The sequence below is a fragment of the Microcaecilia unicolor genome, chromosome 5 (genome assembly GCF_901765095.1).
Source record: "Microcaecilia unicolor chromosome 5, aMicUni1.1, whole genome shotgun sequence".
Classification (NCBI taxonomy): Eukaryota; Metazoa; Chordata; class Amphibia; order Gymnophiona; family Siphonopidae; genus Microcaecilia; species Microcaecilia unicolor.
The window spans coordinates 36,227,514-36,240,187 of NC_044035.1; the positions used below are offsets into that span (position 1 = coordinate 36,227,514).

Genomic DNA, 12,674 nt, shown 5'->3' on the forward strand with positions numbered 1-12,674 from the left:
CCCACTCATGTTTGAATTCCGTTACCGTTTTCGTTTCCACCACCTCCCGCGGGAGGGCATTCCAAGCATCCACTACCCTCTCCGTGAAAAAATACGTCCTGACATTTTTCTTGAGTCTGCCCCCTTCAATCTCATTTCATGCCCTCTCGTTCTACTGCCTTCGCATCTCCAGAAAAGGTTAGTTTGCAGATTAATACCTTTCAAATATTTGAACGTCTGTATCATATCACCCCTGTTTCTCCTTTCCTCCAGAGTATACATGTTCAGGTCCGCAAGTCTCTCCTCATACGTCTTGTAACACAAATCCCATACCATTCTCGTAGCTTTTCTTTGCACCGCTTCAATTCTTTTTACATCCTTAACAAGATACGGCCTCCAGAATTGAACACAATACTCCAGGTGGGGCCTCACCAACGACTTATACAGGGGCATCAACACCCCCTTTCTTCTGCTGGTCACACCTCTCTCTATACAGCCTAACAACCTTCTAGCTAGGGCCACCGCCTTGTCACACTGTTTCGTCGCCTTCAAATCCTCAGATACTATCACCCCAAGATCCCTCTCCCCGTCCGTACCTATCAGACTCTCCCAGCCTAAAACATACGTCTCCCGTGGATTTCTACTCCCTAAGTGCATCACTTTGCATTTCTTCGCATTGAATTTTAATTGCCAAACCTTAGACCATTCTTCTAGCTTCCGTAGGTCCTTTTTCATGTTTTCCACTCCCTCCGGGGTGTCCACTCTGTTACAGATCTTAGTATCATCCGCAAATAGACAAACTTTACCTTCTAACTCTTCGGCAATGTCACTCACAAATATATTGAACAGAATCGGCCCCAGCACCGATCCTTGAGGCACTCCACTACTCACCTTTCGCTCCTCCGAGCGAATTCCATTCACCACCACCCTCTGGCATCTGTCCGTCAACCAGTTCCTAATCCAGTTCACCACTTCGGGTCCTATCTTCAGCCCATCCAGTTTATTTAAGAGCCTCCTGTGGGGAACCGTGTCAAAAGCTTTGCTGAAATCTAAGTAGATTACGTCCATAGCTCATCCCCGATTTAATTCTCCTGTCACCCAATCAAAGAATTCAATGAGATTCGTTTGGCACGATTTCCCTTTGATAAAACCATGTTGTCTTGGATCTTGCAACTTATTGGCTTCCAGGAAATTCACTATCCTTTCCTTCAGCATCGCCTCCATTACTTTTCCAATACCCGAAGTGAGGCTTACCGGCCTGTAGTTTCCAGCTTCTTCCCTATCACCACTTTTGTGAAGAGGGACCAGTGATGTAGCCATGGGGAGGGGGCTTTGGGGGACCCTCCAAACCTGCACTGCACCTATTAAATGGCTGGTGAGGAGTGTTTTTAAATATTCATTTTATTTATTGTTTTAGACTCCTGAGGCAGGCCTGTGGCCGAAACACAGTTTCTGTCTCGAGTCACTGAATAAAGTGGTACTTTGAAATCTTATATCCCATTTCCCTGGAGTCATTGGTCCACTTCCCACTCCTTTTATGCTGTTACATTTACGTGGGAGTTAGCGTTCATCCACTTAGGTGGATTACCTTCTCCTTGAAATAATTATTCCAACACAACTAATGATTAATTTTACCAACCCCAAAATATGAGAGGTTATACATTTGTCTCATCGAAGAATGTTCCAAGAATGTGGAGTATACCAGGCAGCCTTTCTTGGGACTCCTCACCACCTTCTTCCTCCCTGTGGTCGATATTTATCTTCTGTTCTTTCTCAGTTACTGCAGTTTCATTTGTTCTCTGTTATTTCTTGTTCTCTTCTGCAGGTGATATCTATTCTTTTCTTTCTGCTGCTCTGACTTCCATGACACCAGTCTATATTCGCTAAAAGCTGGTTTAGTCATATCTCAGGCTGTGCCCCGAATGATATATTCATGGGATGGGTTTCTCATCCATGTACTTATGCATGGTTAGAAGGGAGCGGTTTCTGGGGAAATAGGCATGATTTTTTGCAGGGTCGTGCCATTCTGCTCGAACCAGGCTAAAGGGTAAACATTTCAGATATCTGCCACGTCTCAGACAGTTGAAGACGTTCTAGGACAACTGTAGCCAGTTAGAAACCACAGCCACAATATTCAGCCTGCAGTGCTCTGTGAATTTAAAGACACTGACTGCCAGGGGAGAATTTGACCCTCATATTCAACGCCAGGTCTAATTCTGGCACTGGCGTTGAATATCCGGGTCTGGGCAGCTGCTGGAAGTTACCTGGGTGCTGATGGATATTCAGACTGATGCCCGGATAACAGCCCGAATATAAGTTACGACGGACGTTTTGCTGCCCCATCTTTATCTGGGCACTTACCCGGTAAGTGGACTGAAATTGCTGTTAACCAGTTCCTGGCTTTACCCTGACTTCATCTCCACACTGCCCTGGCACTAACTGCATGGTGCCACAGTGGTCAGATCACACGTTCAGTGGTACTAGCCAGTTAGGTGCTTTTGACTCGTAACCACTTGTAACCACTCGCCTCCACCTACCCTCCTCTCTTCCTTCCCGTTCACATTAATTGATTTGATTTACTTACTTTATTTATTTTTTGTCTATTAGATTGTAAGCTCTTTGAGCAGGGACTGTCTTTCTTCTATGTTTGTGCAGCGCTGCGTATGCCTTGTAGCGCTATAGAAATGCTAAATAGTAGTAGTAGTAGTAGTAGGTGCCACTGACTATGTGCTCTAGGGCCTGCCAGCTAGATGTAACTGGGTAGGAGCTTTCCTACCTAGCTGAATCCTTTTGAATATCTACCTCATAACTATACCTGGAGCTGGAGTATAGCTCGTTCTTTGTCAGATGCTATATATCATCAGCACTACTTGTCCAACACTGAACATAGAGGGAGGAAGGATTTTCATGTTCACAAATGACATCATTGTTGCTGGGCTTTGTCTGGGCTCTGTCCTGTATCCTCCCGAGTTAAAAAAAAAAAACAATGGTAAAAGCAATGCATCTCTGTTGTTCTACTCTCGTCACCTCCCCTTTAAGGGTTTTTTTTAAAGTTTATACAACAAACCTTCTTTATTATGAGATAAAATTGTCAGATTTAGCTTTGTTTGCTCATCTCCACAGCTCTTAAAAGGAAGCGGTTCTTACAATTGCACCCATAGCTAAAAGACCTATGGGTCTGTTTACAAAGATGCTAGCAGCTGTCCGTGCACTAGTGCCGACACGGCCCAAAATGGGTCATGTCGGCACTAGAATATGGACAACCGCTAGCGCTGCTTAGTAAACCGGAGCATTAGGTGCTAGATATGGGTTGCAATATTCCAACAGAATGATCTTTACTCTAAATAACTCTATGAGCACCTTTGATTCTCCAGAGACCCTTCAGATGTATCTGGATCAACACATAAATTAATGGTATGGAAGGATAACAATCCAGCTTATAATCGAAAGAGAAAAACGCCTATATTGCGACCCAAATCGGGAGATGGGCGTCTTTCTCCTGTGGGCGCCCAAATCGGTATAATCGAAAGACGATTTTGGGCGTTTCCAACTGCAATCCGTCGCGGAAACGGGTAAAGTTGATGGGGGCATGTTGGAGGCATGGTGAAGGCGGAACTGGGGCATGGTTATCGGCCGAGGAGCGATGGGCGTCTTTAGCTGATAATCGAAAAAAAAAAGGCGTTTTTACCACGATTTTGGGCCACTTTTTTTGGACCCTTTTTTTTTCACGAACAGGTCCCAAAAAAGTGCCCCAACTGACCAGATGACCACTGGAGGGAATTGGGGATGACATCCCCTGACTCCCCCAGTGGTCACTAACCCCCCCCTCCCACCAAAAAAAACCCACTTTACAAACTTTTTTTCCAGCCTCTATGCCAGCCTCAAATGCCGTATCCACCTCTATGACAGCAGAATGTGTTCTATCCTGTGACAGCCTTTCCCTGGTTCTGATGTGGCTCTCGGGTGAGTGTGATACCTTTTCTGTTAAGGGCACTGCAGAGTCACATCAGCAATGCATTGTGGTGGGTGTAGGGTATTGGGCTCCATGATTCCACTAGCTTGTGGCAAATGCTCACGATGTTGGTAGTTGGTAGGCTCTACTCCCATGGTGTTTTTCCCTCCTCTGCTTACTGGGTCAGAGTGTGCCCTGTTTTGTTTCCGGTAGTCCATGAGGTAGTGGCCATTTTTGTAAGCCAGTTTTAGAACCCTTTCACGTGTTAGCCACGTTACAGAACTTAGTTCTTACCTTGAATGTGGCTGAAAGAGGGCATTGTACACCATTCTGCCAGCTCGGACCTACTGCTCATCTCAGTACCAGGGAGACTCATTGCCAGTGGGGCACAACCTCTGATCTGCAGTTAACTGTGAGTAAGCGTGCTTATTCCAATAAAGGACGTTTTCGGAGAGATTAGTCTTCAGGTGTCAACTGGTGTGCCAATGTTATATAGCAGCAACATGTCCTAGAGGCCTGCGTGTATGCAGGTCCCTGGAGCACTTTTAGTGAGTACCGCAGTGCACTTCAGCCAGGTGGACCCAGGCCCAACCCTCCCCCCCCCCCCCCCCACCTGTAACACTTGTGCTGGTAAATGGGAGGCCTCCAAAACCCACTCTACCCACATGTAGGTGCCCCCATCACCCCTAAGAGCTATGGTAGTGTTGTACATTTGTGGGTAGTGGGTTTTGGGGGAGGGGGAGGGGGGTTTCGGGCTCAGCACCCGTGGTAAGGGAGCTATGCATGTGGGAGCGTTGTCTGAAGTCCACCGCCCCTCCCACGACCAAATGGCTCGGATTAGGACGTTATTGAGCTGGGCGCTTTTAGTTTCCATTATCGCTAAAAAAAACAAACGCCCAGCTGAAAAACGTCCATTTTTTCCATAATACGGTCTGTCCCGCCTCTTCACGCACCCGTTTTCGGACATAGACGCCCATGGAGATAGGCGTTCTCGTTCGATTATGCCCCTCCACATCTCCTTGACTGTTGGAAAATTCAGTCTCATCACTACCTTCAGTTAACTACTGTTATATTTCCTACGTGTATATTTCTATGCCAGTTTATTAACATAAATGGTTTCTGTGAGGGGAGCGTTATGCTTGAGAAAAATGTGCTTTTCCTTACTACCCACAACTATATTATTTTACTCTTTCAGCTGAGCCTTTATGGCTCTTATTGCTGTTCACTTCTTAATTAAACTGCAATGGCATGGATCTTAAATTTCCTTATTGTACTTGTTAAACCATTTACAGGCTTAATTTACTGGATAACAGGCTTATTTTTAGCTTGATATGAGTCATACCTGGTTATTAAATATTATCGGTCCTGTTTACGAAGCTGCGCTGTAGGCGCACTAACTTTAAACGTGCACTAACACTAGAGACACTGATAGGAATATATGAGTGCCTCTAGCATTAGTGCATGCTAATTTTTAGCACGCCTATAGCACGGCTTAGTAAACACAGCCTTACATTTATTTATTTATTTATTTATTTGTTACATTTATATCCCACATTTTCCCACCTATTTGTAGGCTCAAAGTGGCTTACATAGTACCGGAGAGGCGTTACAGACTCCGGTGTAAACAAAGATGACTCACAATCAGGATTCCGCTCCAACCATAGTACCGAAACTGTCCTAGTCACTCTCCTAGCCAAATTCAAACAGGAAATAGCCATAGGTAAAAGCATACTTCTCCTCCAATTCAACATGTCGAGCGCATTCGACATGGTAAACCATAATATACTAATAAGACTCCTTGACCACTTCGGGATTGTTGGAAACGTGGCCTGCGGCATCGCAAGTCCTTTTTCCAAGATGCGGTAAAAACGGGCCCAGCGCGTGCCGAAAGATACACTTGCAATACCGCAGGCCACTTTTTACCACAGCTTAGTAAAAGGACCCCTAAATGCAGTAGCACAAAACTTTGCATTACCAAGAAAGAATTCTCTGATAAGTTCTTAATTCGCATCATTAGCATGATTTGGGGGGGGAAACAGTTTTAATAACCACAGAAATCTGTAATTTAAAAGATAAAGATGAATCCAAAATCACACGCAGGCTTCTAACTGAATTTAAGACAGGTAAAGTAACACCCTCAAAATTAAAAGTTAAAGAAAGTGGTACTTGATCACTATGTGACAGCCAAAGAATTTGTGTTTTTACCAGTGCGTCTTTTCTAGGAAAAAAAGTGCCGGTACTCAAATGCCAGGCCACCCTTCAGGAGTGGGGTAATCACTGAGGGACCCACCCCACAATAGCCAGGCCCCCTGCAACCAGTCACAGAATCTGTGACAAGGCAGAACTGGTGTGTAGAGCCTGAGCTCTTTTCATTAAAACTTGGGGACCGTGGGTCAATTTTAGCAGACAATGGAAAAGGTGCCGGTACTCAGTACCCCCAAGTACCCCCTCAAAAAAAGCCCTGGTTTTTACCACATTCAAAGATAGATGATTCGCAGACATCCATGCTCAAATTGTAAGCAAATAAAGTTCAATTAATTTAAACGCCTCATGCATCCTCTCTGGTACCAGAAAATAAAATTGTAGATCATATAACCCAGAACCCAAACCTAAATTACATACCGGATACACAGAAAGATTAAATAACAAAGCAGACAGTGATGAACTTTGTGGCACACCTGAACCCAAAGACACCCAGTCCGATTCAAAATGAATTTGCACAACTTGAAAATGACGTTCTACTAAATATGACCTAAACCATAAAAGGACCTTTCTAAAAATTGCAAATGAAGACAAACGAGAAAGTAGAATCTCATGATTTAGAGTATCAAAAGTTGCAGCAACGTCCAGTGAACCCTTTCACCTCTATCAAACCCAACCGTATTTCCTCAAGCATCGGTATCAGCAAAGTTTATGTTCTATATTTTGAACAAAAAAAAACCCAAATTGAAAAGTATCAAGTAAATGATTCTGTTCAACAAAATCTGTCAACTTAAACATTTTTTTTGAAAAATATGCTTATTGCTGGAAACCCATCTTCCTGATGTTACCGCTCTCATCAAGAAAACAATCTGGATTGGTAAAATTATTGAACCTCCAGCTGCAGGTACAAAGAACAGAGCAGTCATTCTATTTCAGAAAGATCTGGATGTACAGGTTAAAGAACAGCAGACTGACTCAGAAGGATGATGGGTACTGCTTAAATTGTTTATTTCTAATTGTGAATTTCTGTTGCTTTTTTCTCTCACCTGTCTGTGCCGGGGCTGGTGTTTGGGCGGCGGGGATAGTGCTGGGCAGACTTATACGGTCTGTGCCAGAGCCGGAGGTGGGAGGCAGGACTGGAGGTTGGGAGGCAGGGATAGGGCTGGACAGACTTATACGGTCTGTGCCAGAGCTGGTAGTTGGGAGGCGGGACTGGTAGTTGGGAGACGAGGATAGTGCTGGGCAGACTTATAGGGTCTGTGCCAGAGCTGGTGGTTGGGAGGCGGGGTTGGTGGTTGGGAGGTGGGGATAGGGCTGGGCAGACTTATAGGGTCTGTGCCAGAGCTGGTGGTGGGAGGCGGGACTGGTAGTTGGGAGGCGGGGATAGTGCTGGGCAGACTTATACGGTCTGTGCCAGAGCCGGAGGTGGGAGGCAGGACTGGAGGTTGGGAGGCGGGGATAGGGCTGGCCAGACTTATACGGTCTGTGCCAGAGCTGATAGTTGGGAGGCGGGGTTGGTGGTTGGGAGGCGGGGATAGGGCTGGACAGACTTATACGGTCTGTGCCCTGAAGAGGACAGTACAAATAAAAAAGTAGCACATATGAATTTTTGGGCAGACTGGATGGACCGTGCAGGTCTTTTTCTGCTGTCATCTACTATATATTACTATGAATCTCTGAATGTGGCCCCCGTTCTGTAATAATGACTTTAACATGCCCCTTAACATACGGTTAGACAGGCAGTCTAAAGCACATTTCCATATTCCTAAATCTCATACTATATTAAACTCCTTCATAGAACATTATCATCTTTTAGATCCATGGAGGCAACAACACCCTGATGGAAGAGATTACACTTTTTCTTTCAGCTTCTCATCAAAGCATGTCAAGAACTGACTATTTTCTGGTCTCTAGATCAGTGGTTCCTAAGCCTGGTCCTGGAAGCCCTACCAGCCAGTCAGGGATATCCACAATGAACATCTATACTACTACTACTACTTAACATTTCTAGAGCGCTACTAGGGTTACGCAGCGCTTTACAATTTAACAAAGAGAGATAGTCCCTGCTCAAAGAGCTTACAATCTAATATCTATGAGAGAGATTTGAATGCACTTCCTCTACTGTGGATATCCTGAAAACCTGACTGCTTGGGGGACCTCCAGGACCAGGTTTGGGAACCACTGTTCGATCTTTCTTAAATGCTACTATACATATGAATATAGACCTGATCACTATCTCTTATCATGTATCTATTTCTATTACTTTGCAATTAGATATGCAAAATGTATCTAAAAATCTTCTTTGGAGACTTAATCCTCAACTCTTGTCTGAAGACTCCATTATTCTAAAAATATGCCAGTTTATTGCAGATTTTTTTGAAAATAATAATACCTCTGAAATTAATCATATCACATTTTGGGAGGCTTTTAAAGCTTCACTTAGCGGTCCTTTTACTAAAGTGCGCCAAAAAATGGCCTGTGCTGTTGTAGAAGTGTGTACTGGACGCACTGTGAAGGAGAGGACCTGGGGGTAGATAAGATGAAAGTGGAAGAGGAAGAAGGGAGGCAGCTCACGAGCAGACATAGGCAGAACAGAGCCTGGCCTCCATTCCATCCCCAGAGAGCGAGAGAAGTAGTAATGCCCCCTAGAAAAGGGTGGAGGGAAAAAGACTACATTACCCAGCATCCCCCGAGAGAGAGCAGAGAAAGGTTCGTGACCCCTGTAAAATGGAGGAGAGGAAGAGACTACATTTCCCAGCAACCTCGGGGAAAAGCCTGGTACAGAGATTACCTTCCCCAGCAGGAACAGGGGGAGAACGCTAACAAGAAAAGGGTGGTGCCCCTGCAGGGTAATCAAGGGAAAGAGGAACAGCTGCAAAGTGGGTGGGACGGGGAGCCCATGGAGTATCAAGAAGCTGGGCAGAGAGAAAGAGAGGAGAGCGAGGAAGAGCCTATGGACCTCTCAGCCTGGGCTCACTCCTTAGGTAACAAACTAAGGGACCAGGTAACTTCATGATATGGTAACTGGGCTAAGAGAGGAAAGAGGAAAGGCCATGTGGGAGGATGGGTCAGTGCTTAGAGAGAGTGACCCAGATGGGTGGGGCCTTTTCATTTTCCAGAGCTCAGGCTGTGATTGAACTTTGAGTTTAAAGAGTTCTGGTTGAAGAGGGACGAGAGATTTTTCCCGGAGTGGGCTGAGCCCAGCAGGAAGAAGGTGGAGTGTGAACTGTGGCTAAAAAGCCTAAAAGAAGCTGAAGGGGTTTGAGCTGTGTGCTGAAGCCTCAAGAACTGTGTTGGTTTGTTTTTTTGGAACTGCTTGCAGTATTTTGCCCCCTCCCAAGGGAGAGGGGGGGGGGGGGGAGAAAGAAGACCCAGGGCTATAAAACTGTCTAAAAGGAACCCAGCTGGGTGCTGGAAGCCTGGGAGTTAAAAGTGTTTTTTTTCTTGCTGTGTTTGTACCCCTGAGAGGAGCAACAGGGGGAATTGTGAGGTTTTTTGTTGATTCAAGTATTGTGTCTTTTTGCACTGCTGGACTGTTGGATCCCAAGCAAAATAAAGAACTTGTTAAGTTTACTTTGAAGTTGATTTCGTTGAGCCCTGCCCTGTGGACTGCAGTGAACCATGAGGTTGGGCAGCAAGGGTGAAGGGGAGATCCCGAGGACCCTCAGGAGGAGGGGAGGATCAGTTTTCACAGCACGCAGGTCCATTTTTCAGTGTGCCTGCAAAAGAGGCCCTTTTTGGGGGGCTAAAAATGGACGTGCGGCAAAATGAAAATTGGCGACTGTCCATTTTGGGCTTGAGAACTTACCACCACTTAGCAGTAAGGTCTCATGCGTTAACCGGGCGGTAATCGTACAATGCTGGTTACTGCCTGGTTAGCGCTGTATGCCAGAAAATAAAATATATTTTCCGGCGCGCATACTGGATGTGCATAAAAAATGAAATTACCACCTGAGCCACGCTGTAGTCGAGCAGTAATTCCGAAGGCGCGCATTGGGTACATGTAGGCGCAGGGCTGGTCAAACCCAGTAAGCGGGGTAAGCATCGCAGGGGGGCGCCTGCCTTCAACGGCACCACTGCGGTGCTACACCGCCATGCCACGCCACTCTTGGGGGGTTTAAATCTTTTATTTACCTCTGTCCCAGCGGCAGCGTCATTTCAAAGCCTTGCCTGTCTCTAGCCTTCCCTCCCCTTCGTGAGTTTGTTCCCTCAGAGTCCCGCCTTCTGACATAATTTCCTCTTTCCTCGAGGGCTGGACTCTGAGGGAACGAATGCACGAAGGGAGGGAAGGCTAGAGACAGGCAAGGCTTTGAAATGACGCGGCCGCTGGGACGGAGATAAATTAAAAAAGACTTAAACCATGCAGGGTGGCAGGAAGAAAAAGGGGGATGTTGGTGGGAGAAGAGGGTAGAGGGGCGGGACGGGGCAGGGGGCACCAACTGATAGTCTGCAGCAGGGCACCAGAGACCCTAGGACCGGCCCTGTGTAGGCGCCTATGAGGCTTAGTAAAAGGGACCCTTAAAGAATTGATATCCATTCTCTGCTTTCATAAATACAGAAAGGAATAAACATCTTATAAAATTAGAAGATAGCATCATAGATTTAGAATATAAATATGTGTAATCACAAGATCCTTTTATGCTTAACAAACTTAGGGGCTCTTTTTTCAAAAGTGGCCTGTGCTATGACTAGTGCCTGGGTTTCCCTGCCTGCTGAGGCCACTTTTAGCACAGCTGTAAAATGGCTGATTTCCTCAATTAATGGCATGCACTAATTTCCCTATTAGCACATGGGCATTAATGTGTGAGCCCTTACCAACAGCTATTTAGTAGGGGGGCAGACTCAAGAAAGATGTCAGGAAGTATTTTTTCACGGACAGGGTGGTGGATGCTTGGAATGCCCTCCCGCGGGAGGTGGTGGAGATGAAAACGGTAACGGAGTTCAAACATGCGTGGGATATGCATAAAGGAATCCTGTGCAGAAGGAAGGGATCCTCAGAAGCTTAGCTGAAATTGGGTGGCGGAGCAGGTGGGGGGAAGAGGGGTTGGTGGGTGGGAGGCTAGGATAGGGGAGGGCATACGGTCTGTACCAGAGCCGATGATGGGAGGCGGGACTGGTGGTTGGGAGGCGGGAAATACTGCTGGGCAGACTTATACGGTCTGTGCCCTGAAAAGGACAGGTACAAATTCAAGGTAAGGTATACACAAAAACTAGCACATATGAGTTTGTCTTGTTGGGCAGACTGGATGGACCGTGCAGGTCCTTTTCTGCCGTCATCTACTATGTTAATATGTTACTATGTAAATTTTGTATTTGCAGAAAATCTGTGCACTATGATAATATTTTATAATGGCATCTGGGTGCCCAGATTCCGTTATAGAATAGCGCCTAAATTGGCATTTGGGCACCTAACTTCAGGCACCAACACTTACACCACCATGTAAAAGGCTGGTGCAAATGTTGGTGCCTAAATGTTGATGCCTAGGCACAGAACTTGGCAGTGAAGTGTGTGATCGGCCCATGTCCTTCTCACACTAAGGGGCTCTTTTACCAAGCTGCGGGAAAAAGGGTCATGCGCTGGCAGTGGGGGACACTTTTCGCAGCCATGTTGGGTCGGCGGCAGTCTCGAAAGAGCGAGCGGTAAGCCCAAGTTGAGCTTATCGTCACTTTGTAAAAGGGCCCCTAAAGTATTTAGTCGCTAACTTACAGAATAACGCCTATGTGCAGTTAGGTGCCTAAATGCTATTTACTCCCATTTGAGCACCTAACATCCATCTTAGCACCTAAAGTTAGGAGCCTAATTGGCACTTAACCTGTGGCGCATTATTTAGAATTAGGGGGATAGTCTGGCTCTTACTAGGTGCAACACTACAGTAATCATTCTCAGAAAGAGATATATTCCCATTTGAATTTCCCCCCAATGGTTTGTACTTACTTTGAGTTGTTTGGTCTTCTCTCTCAGTGTCTGCTGGTAGAGTTGTAACTGTTCTGCTGCTTCAGGGCCTGGTTGGCGGGCTAAGATGTGCTTCAGTTCCACATAAAGTTTCTCCTTCTCCTATAGGGGAGGCAACAAAAAGCTATATAGGAAACAGCTATTGGTAGATGCAAAACAAGTATTGTTTAAATCAAGTTACTTACCTGTAAGTGTTATTCTCCAATGACAACAGGATTCAAGTTCTCACAAGTGCATGATATCATCTGGTAGAACCCATTGTGGGAAAAAGCTTCTACAGCTTAACGCAATTTCTAGAATTTTTTTGAGAGCACACCACGCATGTTCAGTACTTCCCAAGCTACATCATTATATGAGACATCTTCCGTTTCTAAATAACTTGTTAGAATATTGTTCCTAAAGGAAGTGAAATGGAATATGAAGATTTGATTCCGAAGTTCACAGAAAATACCTACTACAGGTAAGAAACTTGGTTTTCTCCAAGGATAAACAGGATTGCAAGTCCTCACAAGTGGTGGACCTAGTTATAGGTTGCCTTCAACAAAATCAAAAGGGATAGGGGAATGAAAGGCACAGCCAACAAGCAGA

At 45.6% G+C, this 12,674-nt stretch overlaps 1 protein-coding gene across 1 annotated transcript in view; it reads right to left on the reverse strand.

The window, feature by feature from the left end:
- The window catches only part of CFAP58 (cilia and flagella associated protein 58), a 462,734-nt gene that overhangs the window by 25,211 nt on the left and 424,849 nt on the right, over nt 1–12,674 (reverse strand). The window contains exon 16 of the mRNA XM_030202779.1: nt 12,069–12,188. Coding sequence (XP_030058639.1) covers nt 12,069–12,188 — 120 coding nt within the window. The remainder of the gene's footprint in view (nt 1–12,068; nt 12,189–12,674) is intronic.